The sequence below is a fragment of the Nerophis ophidion genome, linkage group LG27, assembly GCF_033978795.1.
Source record: "Nerophis ophidion isolate RoL-2023_Sa linkage group LG27, RoL_Noph_v1.0, whole genome shotgun sequence".
Lineage (NCBI taxonomy): Eukaryota > Metazoa > Chordata > Actinopteri > Syngnathiformes > Syngnathidae > Nerophis > Nerophis ophidion.
Window position 1 is genome coordinate 31478744 of NC_084637.1, and position 18184 is coordinate 31496927.

At 42.1% G+C, this 18184-nt stretch overlaps 1 protein-coding gene across 2 annotated transcripts in view; it reads right to left on the minus strand.

Moving 5' to 3' along the window:
- Positions 1–220: 220 nt before the first annotated feature.
- LOC133544265 (E3 ubiquitin-protein ligase Midline-1-like) overlaps positions 221–18184 on the minus strand; it is a 93260-nt gene continuing 75296 nt past the window's right edge. For both annotated transcript variants that reach the window (XM_061889427.1, XM_061889425.1), the window contains exons 7-10: positions 13136–13279; positions 10452–10613; positions 6283–6490; positions 221–648 (exon numbers count right to left, since the gene is read on the minus strand). In XM_061889427.1, coding sequence (XP_061745411.1) covers positions 300–648; positions 6283–6490; positions 10452–10613; positions 13136–13279 — 863 coding nt within the window. In that variant the 3' untranslated portion in view covers positions 221–299. The remainder of the gene's footprint in view (positions 649–6282; positions 6491–10451; positions 10614–13135; positions 13280–18184) is intronic.

The following is an 18184-nucleotide window of genomic DNA, read 5'->3' on the forward strand; positions in this document are numbered from 1 at the left end:
ATATACAGACATATATACTATATACACACACACACATCTATATGGATGTATGTATATATATATATATATATATATATATATATATATATATATGTATGGATGTGTGTATATGTATATATATATGTATATGTATCTATATGTATGTATGTATGTGTATATATATGTATTTATATATATATATAGATACATGTATATGTATGCATATAAATATATAATATATATATATATATATATATATGTGTGTGTGATTATGATTGCAAGATCAGTCATTTAGAGGAAGATGCAGTACGTGACTGCATTCAATCTTGAGGCTCCACCCCCTCCAGGTGGTCAGGGATGGGAAGGCCCGAGAGGATTGTCAGACATTTGTTCCACACGTTGAACACGGGGCAGACGGGCTGGGCAAAGGAGACGTTGAAGGTGTGCAGGTGCTGCGAGCCCACAGCATCGTAGAAGGTCAGGTAGCCGGCGTCGTAGTCCAAGAGGACGCCGACACGACGCAGGTGGGGCGCGGGCTCGATGGCGAGCTCCTTGCTGTTGTGGCGAGCCACCCAGGAGTTGTTGCAGCGGCAGAGCACCCAGGAGGACGAGTTCTTGCCTATCCACTCGTGCTTGGGGGCGGACTTGTACGCTATACCCACGGCGTACCTGCAGGGGGGGCGAGGGGGGGTTAGGGTACCTTTTACAGACAACAACGTCTTCATTATTGCCTCCAGATGTCGTCCAAACAATTGAAAAACGCTGTAATTGATGTCCAGGAGCAGCAAACTACCTCTCAAATTAATATACCTGACAGTACATTTACTTTGTTCTTTACATTATATTACTGTAAATCAGGGGTCTCAGACACGTGGCTTACAGGTCAATTGCTGTAAACAGACGAGCCTTCTCCCGGTAGCTTCCCAAGCACTCCGCAAAAAGGACCAAGCGGCAATACAAAACTGTGGTGCACTGGACCCCAGCGCTGATACTCTGGCAGAGAGTCGCTGGGCAAATCGGACGTGTAACACGTTAGTCGTGATGTTAGCCCGTTCGGGCCTAATTGTGCTACCGTAACTATAAACTCCACGGCGAGACCATTTTTTTTATTTGGGTCCAAAATGGCTCTTTCAACGTTCTGCATTGCCTACCCCTGCATTAGTGGAAAAGCGGCAAATGAGTGAAAGCGACAGAGGCGTTGCTATGGAGACGAGGGTTTTCTTACGTGCCTGGCACACCCTGTTGGGGTGTGACTGGCGGGGTTGGGGTTTGGTGGTAGCGGGGGGGTGTATATTGTATCGTCCCGGAAGAGTTAGTGCTGCAAGTGATTCTGGGTATTTTTTCCTTTGTGTTTGTGTTCTGTTACGGTGCAGATGTTCTCCCGAAATGTGTTTGTCATTCTTGTTTGGTGTGAGTTCACAGTGTGGCGCATATTTGTAACTGTGTTAAAGTCGTTTATACGGCCACCCTCAGTGTGACCTGTATGGCGGTTGACCAAGTATGCATTGCGTTCGCAAAAGCCGCACATAATATCCGGCTGGGTCGACACGCTGTTAGTATGGAGGTAGAGTGGACGAGACGACAGGTTGTAGAGGACGCTAAAGGCAGTGCATTTAAGGCACGCCACCAGTATTGTTGTCGGGGTGGAAATCAGAAGAATGGTTTCAAGAGGGGCATTGAAATTCGGGAGTCTCCCGGGAAAATCGGGAGGGTTGGCAAGTATGGTTTGTTGTGACCTCCTTTTTGAGTCTCTTTGATGAAAGCAGTCATTCAGTCTCGTCTTTGATGTTGTTTGATGATTGTGTGCCAATAATATACTTCAAGTTGTCTTGTTTTTCCGTTATGAGCGCAACAGCTGGAGAGTTTTTTTTAGCATGGTTACTCGCCTTGTGCTAGCAGGGGTTTTTTTTGTAGTATTTTGGAAGGCTACTTCCCGGTAGCTTCCCAAGCACTCCGCAAAAAGGACCAAGCGGCAATACAAAACTGTGGTGCACTGGACTCCAGCGCTGATACTCTGCCAGAGAGTCGCTGGGCGAATCGGACGTGTAACACGTTAGTCGTGATGTTAGCCCGTTTGGGCCTAATTGTGCTACCGTAACTATAAACTCCACGGCGAGACCATTTTTTTTATTTGGGTCCAAAATGGCTCTTTCAACGTTCTGCATTGCCTACCCCTGCATTAGTGGAAAAGCGGCAAATGAGTGAAAGCGACAGAGACGTTGCTATGGAGACGAGGGGTTTCTTACGTGCCTGGCTGCAGGGGTTTGCTGGTAGCGTTGGGATGTATATTGTATCGTCCCGGAAGAGTTAGTGCTGTAAGGGATTCTGGGTATTTTTTCCGTTGTGTTTGTGTTCTGTCACGGTGCGGCTGTTCTCCCGAAATGTGTTTGTCATTCTTGTTTGGTGTGAGTTCACAGTGTGGCGCATATTTGTAACTGTGTTAAAGTCGTTTATACGGCCACCCTCAGTGTGACCTGTATGGCGGTTGACCAAGTATGCATTGCGTTCGCAAAAGCCGCACATAATATCCGGCTGGGCCGACACGCTGTTAGTGTGGAGGTAAAGTGGACGAGACGCCAGGTTGTAGAGGACGCTAAAGGCAGTGCATTTAAGGCACGCCCCCAATATTGTTGTCCGGGTGGAAATCAGGAGAATGGTTGCCCCGGGAGATTTTCGGGAAGGGCATTGAAATTCGGGAGTCTCCCGGGAAAATTGGGAGGGTTGGCAAGTATGTTTTGTTGTGACCTCCTTTTTGAGTCTCTTTGATGAAAGCAGTCATTCAGTCTCGTCTTTGATGCTCTTTGATGATTGTGTGCCAATAATATACTTCAAGTTGTCTTGTTTTTCCGTTATGAACGCAACAGCTGGAGAGTTTTTTTTAGCATGGTTACTCGCCTTGTGCTAGCAGGGGTTTTTTTTGTAGTATTTTGGAAGGCTGCTTCCCAAGCACTCCGCGAAAAGGACCGAACGGCTTTACAAAACTGTGGTGCACTGGACCCCAGCGCTGATACTCTGGCAGAGAGTCGCTGGGCGAATCGGACGTGTAACACGTTAGTCGTGATGTTAGCCCGTGCGGGCCTAATTGTGCTACCGTAACTATAAACTCCACGGCGAGACCATTTTTTTTATTTGAGTCCAAAATGGCTCTTTCAACCTTTTGCATTGCCTACCCCTGCATTAGTGGAAAAGCGGCAAATGAGTGAAAGCGACAGAGACGTTGCTATGGAGACGAGGGTTTTCTTACGTGCCTGGCTGCAGTCAGGGGTTGGGGTTTGCTGGTAGCGTTGGGGTGTATATTGTATCGTCCCGGAAGAGTTAGTACTGCAAGGGGTTCTGGGTATTTTTTCCGTTGGGTTTGTGTTCTGTTACGGTGCGGATGTTCTCCCGAAATGTGTTTGTCATTCTTATTTGGTGTGGGTTCACAGTGTGGCGCATATTTGTAACAGTGTTAAAGTCGATTATACGGCCACCCTCAGTGTGACCTGTATGGCGGTTGACCAAGTATGCATTGCAATCGCAAAAGCCGCACATAATATTCGGCTGGGTCGACACGCTGTTAGTGTGGAGGTAAAGTGGACAAGACGACAGGTTGTAGAGGACGCTAAAGGCAGTGCATTTAAGGCACGCCCCCAATATTGTTGTCGGGGTGGAAATCAGGAGAATGGTTGCCCCGGGAGATTTTCGGGAGGGGCATGGAAATTCGGGAGTCTCCCGGGAAAATCAGGAGGGTTGGCAAGCCTGGTTTGTTGTGACCTCCTTTTTGAGTCTCTTTGATGAAAGCAGTCATTCAGTCTCGTCTTTGATTTTCTTTGATGATTGTGTGCCAATAATTTACTTCAAGTTGTCTTGTTTTTCCGTTATGAGCGCAACAGCTGGAGAGTTTTTTTAGCATGGTTACTCGCCTTGTGCTAGCAAGGGTTTTTTTGTAGTATTTTGGAAGGCTACTTCCCGGTAGCTTCCGAAGCACTCCGCAAAAAGGACCGAGCGGCAATACAAAACTGTGGTGCACTGGACTCCAGCGCTGATACTTTGGCAGAGAGTCGCTGGGCGAATCGGACGTGTAACACGTTAGTCGTGATGTTAGCCCGTTCGGGCCTAATTGTGCTACCGTAACTATAAAGTCCACGGCGAGACCATTTTTTTTATTTGGGTCCAAAATGGCTCTTTCAACGTTTTGCGTTGCCTACCCCTCCCTCAGTGGAAAATCGGCAAATGAGTGAAAGCGACAGAGACGTTGCTATGGAGACGAGGGTTTTCTTACGTGCCTGGCTGCAGTCACACTGCGACACCTGTTGGGGTGTGACTGGTGGGTTGGGGTTTGGAGGTAGCGGAAGAGTTAGTGCTGTAAGGGGTTCTGGGTATTTTTTCCGTTGTGTTTGTGTTCTGTTACAGTGCGGATGTTCTCCCGAAATGTGTTTGTCATTCTTGTTTGGTGTGGGTTCACAGTGTGGCGCATATTTGTAACTGTGTTAAAGTCGTTTATACGGCCACCCTCAGTGTGACCTGTATAGCGGTTGACCAAGTATGCATGGCATAATATGTGGCCGGGCCGACACGCTGTTAGTATGGAGACAGTGCATTTAAGGCACGCCACCAGTATTGTTGTCGGGGTGGAAATCAGGAGAATGGTTGCCCCGGGAGATTTTCGGGAGGGGCATTGAAATTCGGGAGTCTCCCGGGAAAATCGGGAGGGTTGGCAAGTACGGTTTGTTGTGACCTCCTTTTTGAGTCTCTTTGATGAAAGCCAAACTTGTTTCACTGAGTGCCGTACACTCAAAGCGGGGGCCATTTATTTTAAAAACCAATACAATATATGAATAAAAAATATACATTTAGGCCTCCACTCAGGGTTTTGGTAAAAATAAAATGTTAAAAATGCGTCATTATTCAGGATTATTATGTTTATTATTATTAAAGTTTTAAATCTCTAGATCAACATTAGGTCTATCTGTCAATATGACGTTTTTAAAGATTAAATTTGTATGCTCTTTTTGTCATATATTTAGTCATATATTTGTCATATTCTATTTTCTGCTGGACTTACTCTCTTTTTTATGCTGGGGCTGCCAAATATACTGTGATAGTGTACATAGCATTTGGTATATATTGTATATATGTTATAGACATATTATATCTGTATATATAATATATTGTACACATGATAAGTATATATTTTATATATTCGCAGATATGTTATATTTTACATTGCTATACCTAGTCTATTTATACCTGCATTGTCCTTTCCAGCCTTACACTTTCCATCATTGTAACTAAGCTACTGTGTTGAACAATTTCCCTTGTGGATCATTAAAGTTTGTCTAAGTCTAAGTTTAAGAAAATCATGTTTTTTTATGAAAAAAAAAAACACAAAATATTCAATATTTTCACCCAATAAAATTTTTTAAGTTGAATATTTGAGATTATATAATAACTGGAGCTGTAAAAAGGTCAAAAACACATAACACCATTGATTTTAATTCACTATTATTTTTTGTGCAATGACACTTAAAAACAAAACACACTGATCCAAAAAGTGTCCTACTCATTAAAGTGTTAAAAAATATATATATATTTTTTTTACTGTTTACTTTTAACACAATGGTCTCGAGATCAACTTCAGATCTATCCGTCAATTATAAGTTTTTTTGTTGTTTATATTTTTTGTTTGTTCGTTTTAGGCCATTCTTTAAAAAAAACAAAAAAAAACAGCTCAGTTTTGTATATGGCAAACACCCCAAAAAATATCTCAAAGTGGAATATTAAATGTGACATAATTGGAGCCGTGAATAGGTCAATAATTCATGATTGATTTTGATTCACTTATTATTTTTTAAAGAGAAACCACCTGCGTGGCAGCTTTGTGTAATTAGAGTAAACATTGCAAAATGTTCCTGTTACGTTTTACATTTGCTCTTTTATATCACTTTTTATGTTTTAATTTTTTTAATTGTATTTTTAAAATGTGCCGTGGGGCCGTTAAAAAATGGCCCCCAGGGCACACTTTGGACACCCCTGATGTAAGCACTCATTCAGTCTTGTCTTTGATGGAATAAACTGGCACGCACGTTTTTGTGTGTCAAAAAGATACTTCAAGTTGTGTTGTTTTCGCGTTACGAGCGCAACAATTTTTTTAGCATGGTTACCCGCCTTGTGCTAGCAGTTTTTTTCTGGTATTTTGGAAAGCTTAACCATGTATGACGCATAGAAAAAAGACAAGACCTAATATTGTCCCGCTTAGGGAAAAAGGTGCAGTTTTCTTTCAAAAAGGACCATCATCCTCCCAGTGGAGCACAAAGAACTCACCAGGTGCTCCCCCCAATCAGCGCCTCCCAGTAATGGCGTCCGCTGTCAATGTAGACGTTCCCCACCACGCCGTAGCTGCTCTGGCTGGTGAAGCGCTCCTGACCGTGGCCTTTCTTCGACGTGCTCTCGTCCCGCTCCACCGTCAGGTTGTCGTGGGAGATTTTCAATTTCTTGTGAGCGGATTTGGGGTCCAGCTTGAAGGGCTGACCTGGCAGGTGAAGAAGTGCAAATGGAGAAAAAAACAGGAGTAAAGTCTTAACAAGCTGCTCTGCTTAATTCTGCATCTGCGTCTGTCAGTATGTCTGTGCAGCACCCAGCATTGTCCCACCCATACAACCATCTGATTGGTTACATGCAGAGCGGTAACAGCCAATCAGTAGTGCGTATTTAGAGCGCATGTAACGTGGAGTGAGCAGAAAGGTGTTTTTAGTAGGTAAGTCAGCAGATGATACTAAACACCTCCCAGTCAACTACTAGTAACATCACTATGAGCTCGTTGACGTTCTACAAACTATAGAAACATAAGCGGCAGCTCAGCTCGCTCGCAGTCCTTGAGGTGAAGGCTAATTAGCCGTTAGCGTAACTTTAGCTCACTGTCCGTTGTGCGTGTGTGTGGGTGTGGGTGTGTGTTACAAATAACAATGCCCTGTCTGAGAGAAAGACAAGCAATATTGACCTACAATTAAAAACGAAGTTATTTCACTTTAACTTTGTCTGTGTTGATTGAGCTGTGTTGAAGCAGCAAAAAAGGACATTATGTTTAATGAAAATTTTCTTTCTCTGATCCATCCATCCATCCATCCATTTTCTACCGCTTATTCCCTTTTGGGGTGGTGGGGGGCGCTGGCGCCTATCTCAGCTACAATCGGGCGGAAGGCGGGGTACACCCTGGACAAGTCGCCACCTCATCGCAAGGCCAACACAGACAGACAACATTCAGACTCACATTCACACACTAGGGCCAATTTAGTGTTGCCAATCAACCTATCCCCAGGTGCATGTCTTTGGAAGTGGGAGGAAGCCGGAGTACCCGGAGGGAACCCACGCATTCACGGGGAGAACATGCAAACTCCACACAGAAAGAACCCAAGCCTGGATTTGAACCCAAGACTGCAGGAACTCCGTATTGTGAGGCAGACGCACTAACCCCTCTGCCAGTGTATATAATAATGTAAGTGCATCATAAAGCCAACATGAACTCCATGGTGTTCAGGAATGAAAAGTCTCTCCTATTGCTATTGTACTATTTTTTCAGCTGTAGTTACATTAATCATTAGTAATGTAGCAGCCTATTTTTGAATGGCAATATTGACTTACAGTTAAAAACTAAGTTATTTCACTTGACCTTTTCTGTGTTGATTGAGCTGTGTTGAAGCAGCAAAAAAGGACATTATGTTTATTGAAGAGTTTCTGTCCCTGATAGTGTATATAAAAATGTAAGTGCATCATAAAGCCGACATGAACTCCATGGTGTTCAGGGATGAATAGTCTCTCCTATTGCCATTTTACTATTTTTTTCAGCTACAGTTACATTAATCATTAGTAATGTAGCAGCCCAGTTTTGAATGGCAATATTGACTTACAGTTAAAAACTAAGTTATTTTCACTTTAACTTTTTCTGTGTTGATTGAGCTTGTGTTGAAGCAGCAAAAAAGGACTTCATGTTTAATGAAGAGTTTCTGTCTCTGATAGTTGATATAATAATGTGACTGCATCATAGAGCCGACATGAACTCCATGGTGTTCAGGGATGAATAGTCTCTCCTATTGCTATTGTACTATTTTTTCAGTTATAGTTACATGAATCATTAGTAATGTAGCAGCCTAGTTGTGAATGGCAATATTGACTTACAGTTAAAAACTAAGTTATTTCACTTAAACGTTTTCTGTGTTGATTGAGCTTGTGTTGAAGCAGCAAAAAAGGACTTCATGTTTAATGAAGAGTTTCTGTCTCTGATAGTTGATATAATAATGTAAGTGCATCATAAAGCCGACATGAACTCCATGGTGTTCAGGGATGAATAGTCTCTCCTATTGCTATTGTACTATTTTTTCAGTTATAGTTACATGAATCATTAGTGATGTAGCAGCCTAATTGTGAATGGCAATATTGACTTATAGTTAAAAACTAAGTAATTTCACTTAAACGTTTTCTGTGTTGATTGAGCTTGTGTTGAAGCAGCAAAAAAGGACTTCATGTTTAATGAAGAGTTTCTGTCTCTGATAGTGTATATAATAATGTAAGTGCATCATAAAGCCGACATGAACTCCATGGTGTTCAGGGATGAATAGTCTCTCCTATTGCAATTGTACTATTTTTTCAGTTATAGTTACATGAATCATTAGTAATGTAGCAGCCTAGTTGTGAATGGCAATATTGACTTACAGTTAAAAACTAAGTTATTTCACTTAAACGTTTTCTGTGCTGATTGAGCTTGTGTTGAAGCAGCAAAAAAGGACTTCATGTTTAATGAAGAGTTTCTGTCTCTGATAGTTGATATAATAATGTAAGTGCATCATAAAGCCGACATGAACTCCATGGTGTTCAAGGATGAATAGTCTCTCCTATTGCTATTGTACTATTTTTTCAGTTATAGTTACATGAATCATTAGTAATGTAGCAGCCTAGTTGTGAATGGCAATATTGACTTATAGTTAAAAACTAAGTTATTTCATTTAAACGTTTTCTGTGTTGATTGAGCTTGTGTTGAAGCAGCAAAAAATGACTTCATGTTTAATGAAGAGTTTCTGTCTCTGATAGTGTATATAATAATGTAAGTGCATCATAAAGCCGACATGAACTCCATGGTGTTCAGAGATTAATAGTCTCTCCTATTGCTATTGTACTATTTTTTCAGTTATAGTTACATGAATCATTAGTAATGTAGCAGCCTAGTTGTGAATGGCAATATTGATTTATAGTTAAAAACTAAGTTATTTCACTTAAACGTTTTCTGTGTTGATTGAGCTTGTGTTGAAGCAGCAAAAAAGGACTTCATGTTTAATGAAGAGTTTCTGTCTCTGGTAGTGTATATAATAATGTAAGTGCATCATAAAGCCGACATGAACTCCATGGTGTTCAGGGATGAATAGTCTCTCCTATTGCTACTGTACTATTTTTTTTAACTACAGTTACATTAATCATTAGTAATGTAGCAGCCTAGTTTTGAATGGCAATATTGACTTACAGTTAAAAACTGAGTTATTTCACTTGACCTTTTTCTGTGTTGATTGAGCTGTGTTGAAGCAGCAAAAAAGGATTTTATGTTTAATGAAGAGGTTATGTCTCTGGTAGTTGATATAATAATGTAAGTGCATCATAAAGCCGACATGAACTCCATGGTGTTCAGGGATGAATAGTCGCTCCTATCGCAATTGTACTATTTTTTTCAGCTATAGTTACATTTCTCATTAGTAATGTAGCAGCCTAGTTTTGAAAGACAGGGTCCCTGCTATCACATGTTGTTAAAATATAACATTTCCATAATAAAAATCAACTACAGGCTTCTCAAATGCTAAAATAAATTAAGCAGAAACCCCAAAAGAGAAAAGCGGCAGAAAATGGATGGATTGATGGATGGAGTTGAGCATATGTCAGCATGTGGCCTCACTTTTAACTCTTTTTTTCCAACGCTTATTGCAATCACTTGCTTACAGTAAGTCATTAATCTGACTTTGAAAGTCATTATTTGAGTATCTCAGGCAACTAAGACTGTTTTGTTTTTACTTTACGCAAAAAATATCGGGATGTATATCGTATATTGCCATTCAGCAAATGGAGCGGAAAATACACACAAAAGTTGTTGGCTTCTTCATGCGACGAAGCAGGCCTACTTCACCACAGTCTGTAGTCTATTGCCCCCCCCCCCCAGGCTGTGGTGGCGACAAGTCGAGTTACAGCGATCCTTACACCCACCCACCCTTTTACCCGGTCTTCTCCCCCTGGAGAGTCACCACCTTAACTAACACATTTTCTGGGGGACACACTGAAAAGATTTATAGCAGGCACGATCCCTCGCCGTGCAGCTCATTTATTCTTCCGTTAATTCAATGTTCACGTTTGCCGAGAGCCAAATAAATAAATCCGTCGATAGCTAAGTGGGGAAAATGAAAATAATGATTCCAATAAGGTTTCCGTAAAGGTCAAGCCGACGTGTGTCTGAGACTTACTGTTGGTCTTCAGAGTCCCGGGTTCGCTGCTTCGACTCCCAGCTTGGTTAATGGCCTTGACCACAAAGATGTACTTGGTGCCGCTCTGCAGGCCGTGCACCGTGTAATGGTTCTGCTTGATGTTGGGCACAATCATCCAGCTCTCCAAGGAATTGCACAGACCTGGGAGGACGGATTGTTCAGATACAGGATTTACATTTTTCACAACAGGCGCCAGACGGTTACTAGAATTGCACAACCGCGTGAATTCACATTTTTTTTCGGCAGGAATTGGATACAAACGTGTGCGTCTAGGCTGCATTCACACTGCAGGGTATTTTATTATTATTATTATTTTTGTGAAATCTAATCTTTTTAGGTCAGGGGTCGGCAACCCAAAATGTTGAAAGGCAAGGCAACTTTATTTATATGACACATTTACAACAATTTTTAAATTGAACCAAAGTGCTTTACAGGTTAAAAAGCATAGAGCAAAAAAAAAAAAAAAACAAAGCACATAAACAATGAATGAGCTAAACAAGATACAGTAAAAGGGGTAGAATATAAACAAGAAAAATTCCCATCCATCCGTTGTCAACCGCTTGTCCCGTTCGGGGTCGCGGGGGGTCGCTGGAGCCTATCTCAGCTGCATTCCGGCGGAAGACGGGGTACAGCCTGGACAAGTCCTCACCTCATCGCAGGGCCAACACAGATAGATGGACCCATCTCCGCTCGGGATGCTCTCCTGCTGGACTGGACTCTCACTATTATGTTAAATCCACTATGGACTAGACTCCCACTATTATGTTAGATCCACTATGGACTGGACTCTCACTATTATGTTAGATCCACTATGGACAGGACTCTCACTATTATGTTAGATCCACTATGGATTGGACTCTCACTATTATGTTAGATCCACTATGGACTGGACTCTCACTATTATGTAAGATCCACTATGGACTGGACTCCCACTATTATGTTAGATCCACTATTGACTGGACTCTCACTATAATATGTTAGACCCACTCAACGTCCATTGCATCCGGTCTCCTGCTATCAATCCACTATGGACTGGACTCTCACCATTATGTTGGATTCACTATGGACTGGACTCTCACTATTATGTTAGATCCACTATGGACTGGACTCTCACTATTATGTTAGATCCACTATGGATTGGACTCTCACTATTATGTTAGATCCACTATGGACTGGACTCTCACTATTATGTAAGATCCACTATGGACTGGACTCCCACTATTATGTTAGATCCACTATTGACTGGACTCTCACTATAATATGTTAGACCCACTCAACGTCCATTGCATCCCGTCTCCTGCTATTGATCCACTATGGACTGGACTCTCACCATTATGTTAGATCCACTATGGACTGGACTCTCACTATTATGTTAGATCCACTATGGACTGGACTCTCACTATTATGTTAGATCCACTATGGACTGGACTCTCACTATTATGTTAGATCCACTATGGACTGGACTCTCACTATTATGTTAGATCCACTACGGACTGGACTCTCACTATTATGTTAGATCCACTATGGACTGGACTCTCACTATTATGTTGGATCCACTATGGACTGGACTCTCACTATTATGTTAGATCCACTATGGACTGGACTCTCCCACTATTATGTTAGATCCACTATGGACTGGACTCTCACTATTATGTTAGATCCACTATGGATTGGACTCTCACTATTATGTTAGATCCACTATGGACTGGACTCTCACTATTATGTTAGATCCACTATGGACTGGACTCTCACTATTATGTTGGATCCACTATGGACTGGACTCTCACTATTATGTTAGATCCACTATGGACTGGACTCTCCCACTATTATGTTAGATCCACTATGGACTGGACTCTCACTATTATGTTAGATCCACTATGGACTGGACTCTCCCACTATTATGTTAGATCCACTATGGACAAGACTCTCACTATTATGTTAGATCCACTATGGACTGGACTCTCAGCTTGCTGCGAGGTCCTTCTCCCAGGAAGCCAGACGGACTACTCGGGACATGGCATTTAGGTAAAAACATGATTTAATTTTAACAAAAAAAATATACAAACAAAAATCGCTCACAGTGGAGGCACAACTTGGGCTAAAAAACAAAGCTAACGCATAAACAGACTAAGAACATAAATCAAACAAAACTTACTTGGCATGGCATGAAGCACGAAACTATGGCAAGGAATGAAACAAGTCAGCACAGGGCGACTGACTGGCAAAGACGAGCTTAAATACTGCCTCTGATTAGTGCTCGGGGAGCAGGTGAGCGGGCATTTTGTCCACCATAGACAGGTGGACAAAATGAGTAACCAAGGAAACCAGACAAGGGAGTGGAAAAAAACAGGAACTTAAAGAGTCCAAAGGACAAACAGCACATGGCCAAACAAAAACATGATCAACAGACATGACAATTGATTTATTATTGGTTAGCTTCAGAATAACAATGTTATTAAAAAGAATAAGAGACTTATTATACTCTAAAAATGTTGGTCTTACTTAAAAATGCACACATTTAGTTGTACTCAGTGTTAAAAAATATTATATGGCTCTCACGGAAATATATTTTGAAATATTTGGCTTTCATGGCTCTCTCAGCCAAAAAGGTTCCCGACCGCTGGTTTAAGCAGTTCACCCTTGCACAAACATACATTACTTACTGGCAATGTTGGACTGTCCGGTGAAGATGGCGTACTGGAGCTCGTAGGACACGACCGTGAATTCATCATCCGATGTCCAGTGGACCGAGATGGTGTCGTAGGACGCCGTGCACAGCTCCTCCCTAATGCACGGAGCCGATGGCGCTATCCAAGTGAGAAAAAAACAAGTTAAAGCTTTGTTGGAATTAGTGACTATCGCCAATGTTGTCGGAAGACGTTTGGATTAACAGGAGTCCAGTTAATCAGGTTGAAGTATTCATTTCTTTATATTGAGGGGAAACAAAGTGAGCAAAGAGCTACATGTTGGGCGACCATTGTGCTATACAACACCTGGGCAATTATTTTGACTCGGGGGGCCACATTTAGAGAAAAAAATGTGTCTGGGGCTGGTTTTATCTATTTTTAGGAACACTAATACCTCACAATAATGTCTGATTGAATGCTAAAAACGTTATGACAGACCGCCTTAAAAACATAAAGGAATTGTACATTTTTCTATGAAGGATAAAACGCTGAATATTGACAAAATATGAACGCCACCTCCCCCTTTCGATCAACATATTTTTTACTATCAAGTGAAACGCAACAAAAATGCAACAAACAGTGAAATATGAACATGAAGGGTACAAAATAAACCCACCTACAATCTGATATATCTGATACATCACTAAGGTTTTGAACAGGGGTCTCAATCAATCAATCAATCAATGTTTACTTATATAGCCCAAAATCACTAGTGTCTCAAAGGGCTGCACAAACCACTACGACATCCTCGGTAGGCCCACATAAGGGCAAGGAAAACTCACACCCAGTGGGACGTCGGTGACAATGATGACTATGAGAACCTTGGAGAGGAGGAAAGCAATGGATGTCGAGCGGGTCTAACATGATACTGTGAAAGTTCAATCCATAATGGATCCAACACAGTCGAGAGAGTCCAGTCCAAAGCGGATCCAACACAGCAGCGAGAGTCCCGTTCACAGCGGAGCCAGCAGGAAACCATCCCAAGCGGAGGCGGATCAGCAGCGCAGAGATGTCCCCAGCCGATACACAGGCATGCAGTACATGGCCACCGGATCGGACCGGACCGGACCCCCTCCACAAGGGAGAGTGGGACATAGGAGAAAAAGAAAAGAAACGGCAGATCAACTGGTCTAAAAAGGGAATCTATTTAAAGGCTAGAGTATACAAATGAGTTTTAAGCTGAGACTTAAATGCTTCTACTGAGGTAGCATCTCGAACTGTTACCGGGAGGGCATTCCAGAGTACTGGAGCCCGAAATGAAAACGCTCTATAGCCCGCAGACTTTTTTTGGGCTTTGGGAATCACTAATAAGCCGGAGTCTTTTGAAGGCAGATTTCTTGCCGGGACATATGGTACAATACAATCGGCAAGATAGGATGGAGCTAGACCGTGTAGTATTTTATACGTAATTAGTAAAACCTTAAAGTCACATCTTAAGTGCACAGGAAGCCAGTGCTGGTGAGCCAGTATAGGTATATATGTATGTATATATGTATATAAAGGTATATACAGTATAGGTATATATGTATGTATATATGTATATAAAGGTATATACAGTACAGGTATATATGTAGGTATATATGTATATAAAGGTATATACAGTATAGGTATATATGTATGTATATATGTATATAAAGGTATATACAGTATAGGCGTAATGTGATCAAACTTTCTTGTTCTTGTCAAAAGTCTAGCAGCCGCATTTTGTACCAACTTTAATCTTTTAATGCTAGACATGGGGAGACCCGAAAATAATACGTTACAGTAATCGAGACGAGACGTAACAAACGCATGGATAATGATCTCGGCGTCTTTAGTGGACAGAATGGAGCAAATTTTAGCGATATTACGGAGATGAAAGAAGGCCGTTTTAGTAACGCTTTTAATGTGTGCCTCAAACTCAATTTACCTGGGGGGGCCACTGAATGCAGAGTCTGGGTGAGTCCGGGCCACAACAAAAGATTTCTTAAAAAAATATCATTTTAAATGTCTTTATTTTTTATTTTCAACACTAAATAAAAGCAAAATATAAATGAATAAAATGAGGATTAAGAAATGTGAGGCATCCGTCCATCCATTTTCTACCGCTTATTCCCTTTCGGGGTCGCGGAGGGCGCTGACGCCTATCCCAGCTACAATTGGGCGGAAGGCGGGGTACACCCTGGACAAGTCGCCACCTCATCGCAGGGCCAACACAGATAGACGGACAACATTCACACTCACATTCACACACTAGGGCCAGTTTAGTGTTGCCAGCAATGCAAATAAAAAAACGAAACACAAAAAACGGTTTGAATTGGTCCAGGTTATCGGCGACTGTTATTACTGACGGACAGGTGTGGCGGTGCGACTGCAGCCGGGCACGTCAGAAAACCCTCGTCTCCATGGCAATGTCTGTGTCGCGTTCACTCATTTGCCGCTTTTCCACTAACGCAGGGGTAGGCAACCCAAAACGTTGCAAGAGCCATTTTGGACCCAAATAGCAAAAATTGTCTCGTTGTGGAGTTTACAGTTACGGTACCACAATTAGCCCCAAACGAGCTAACATCACAACTAACGTGTTACACGTCTGATTCGCCCAGCGACTCTCTGCCGGAGTATCAGCGCTGGGGTCCAGTGCACCACAGTTTTGTATTGCCGCTCGGTCCTTCGGCGGAGTGCTTCGGAAGCTACTGGTAGATTCCTCTCCTCGGCCTGGACTGTTTCCAGAGACGTCTCTGTCGCGTTCACTCATTTTCCGCTTTTCCACTAACGCAGGGGTAGGCAACCCAAAACGTTGAAAGAGCCATTTTGGACCCAATTAACAAAAATTGTGTCGTCGTGGAGATTACAGTTACGGTTCCACAATTAGCCCCAAACGGGCTAACATCACGACTAACGTGTTACACATCTGATTCGCCCAGCGACTCTCTGCCGGAGTGTCAGCGCTGGGGTCCAGTGCACCACAGTTTTGTATTGCCGCTTGGTCCTTCGGCGGAGTGCTTCGGAAGCTACTGGTAGACTCCTCTCCTCGGCCTGGACTGTTTCTAGAGTAGTCTCTGTCGCGTTCACTCATTTTCCGCTTTTCCACTAACGCAGGGGTAGGCAACCAAGAACGTTGAAAGAGCCAATTTGGAGCCAAATAACAAAAATCGTCTCTGTCTTGAGCAAACGGGAAGGGAGGGGGTGTGTTCTCTGCTTGCATCACGGAAGTGACGTCAGTGTTCGGCCCTCGAGAGCCACACACCACACCATGATTGGTGGATTGCTTCAGCTCCGTACACAACGTTGTCAAGCGCCATTCATACAAAACTCGCGGGCTGCGTGTCTGAGACCCCAGCTTTAGAACTTTGTTGTGAATATCGTCTTCCGCGTCTGTGGAAACGCTCCCCAGCCACACTGCTTGATGCCTCGTCTGAGCTGCTGTGACTTACATTGCCATAGTAAATAATTAGATGACCATAGTAACTGATTAGATGACCATAGTAACTGATTAGATGAACATAGTAACTGGCATATATTCCATTAACGCAGGTTCCAACCATTAAAATATTTTGTATAGTTGAAGACTTACAGTCATTTGAAAACATGAGTACACATCATAATGGCAGCTACACTTTCTATATTAAAGATCTAAAAAAAATGTGTGGGATTTAATTTGCCCAGGTCCGTGCTATAGAAAGTGATTCCCAACTTCTTTGTTTGTTTACTATTGCTTACATTTTTAAATCAGTTCTTTTTGGACGAGTTCGCTCACTGCAGAGTCATTCCTTTGGGTGATTTCTAACCGGAAAGTAAAGTGACGTTCTGTCCTTTAGCCGTCCATAGCGTTTTTACTCGTATGGATTCTTCATTCATCACTCCAAGCAACGTTTAACGTCTTTAACCGGACGTCTTTATGTGCTCGACGCCTCTGTCCTTGGTTTGTGTTCATCTACAAAACCATTCTAGGTATCAGTCCATCTTACTTATCTTGTCTTTTAACAAAGAAACAAGGAAGTCACAATCCGCGTTCAATGAATGTTCTGCAGTTTGTGTTCCCCAAAGTAAGAACTGAACTGGGTAAGAAAGCATTTATGTTTTCAGCACCGAAGGCTTGGAATAACCTACGATCGAATCTTCAACTTTAAACCATTGTTACGTCAAATGAGTTTAAAGCTTGCGGGAAAGGATTGCAGTCGACCTTGTCTGTTTGTATATGTGCTATGTGAGCAAGTTTTAATGTTGTAAATGTTATATTTTATGTGTTTACTGTTTTTAATGTAACCTTGCTGCTGCCTTGCTTTAAGCTGTAATTTGACTCCCTTAACATGCTTCAAAACTCACCAAATTTAACACACACATCATGACTGGCAAACATTGCGATTTAATCAAGAAACATAACCGGAAAAACTAAAAATTGCACTCTAGCGCCCCCTAGGAAGAAAACACAAACAAAACTGCCTGTAACTTCCAGTAGGAATGTCGTAGCGACATGAAACTAAAACCTCTATGTAGGTCTCACTTAGACCTAGATTCCATACACTGACATCCTTCAGCAAAAATCAGAAGGAAGTTTGCAATTCCCTCTTCAATTCAAAAGTTTTGTAAAAACACTCACCTTTGCCTCTTTGAGCTGTAATTTCACCCCTTCAACATGCTTCAAAACTCACCAAATTTAACAAATACATCAGGACTGGCAAACATTGTGATTTAATCAAGAAACATAACCGCAAAACTAAAAATTGCACTCTAGCGTCCCCTAGGTAGAAAACACAGACAAAACTGCCTGTAACTTCCAGTAGGAATGTCGTAGCGACATGAAACTAAAACCTCTATGTAGGTCTCACTTAGACCTAGATTCCATGCAATGACATCCTTCAGCAAAAATCAACAAGAAGTTTGCAATTCCCCCTTCAATTCAAAAGTTTTGTAAAAACACTCACCTTTGCCTCTTTGAGCTGTAATTGGACCCCTTTAACATGCTTCAAAACTCACCAAACTGGACACACACATCAGGACTGGCAAAAATTGCTAACTAATCAAAATACCTAATCGCAAAACTCA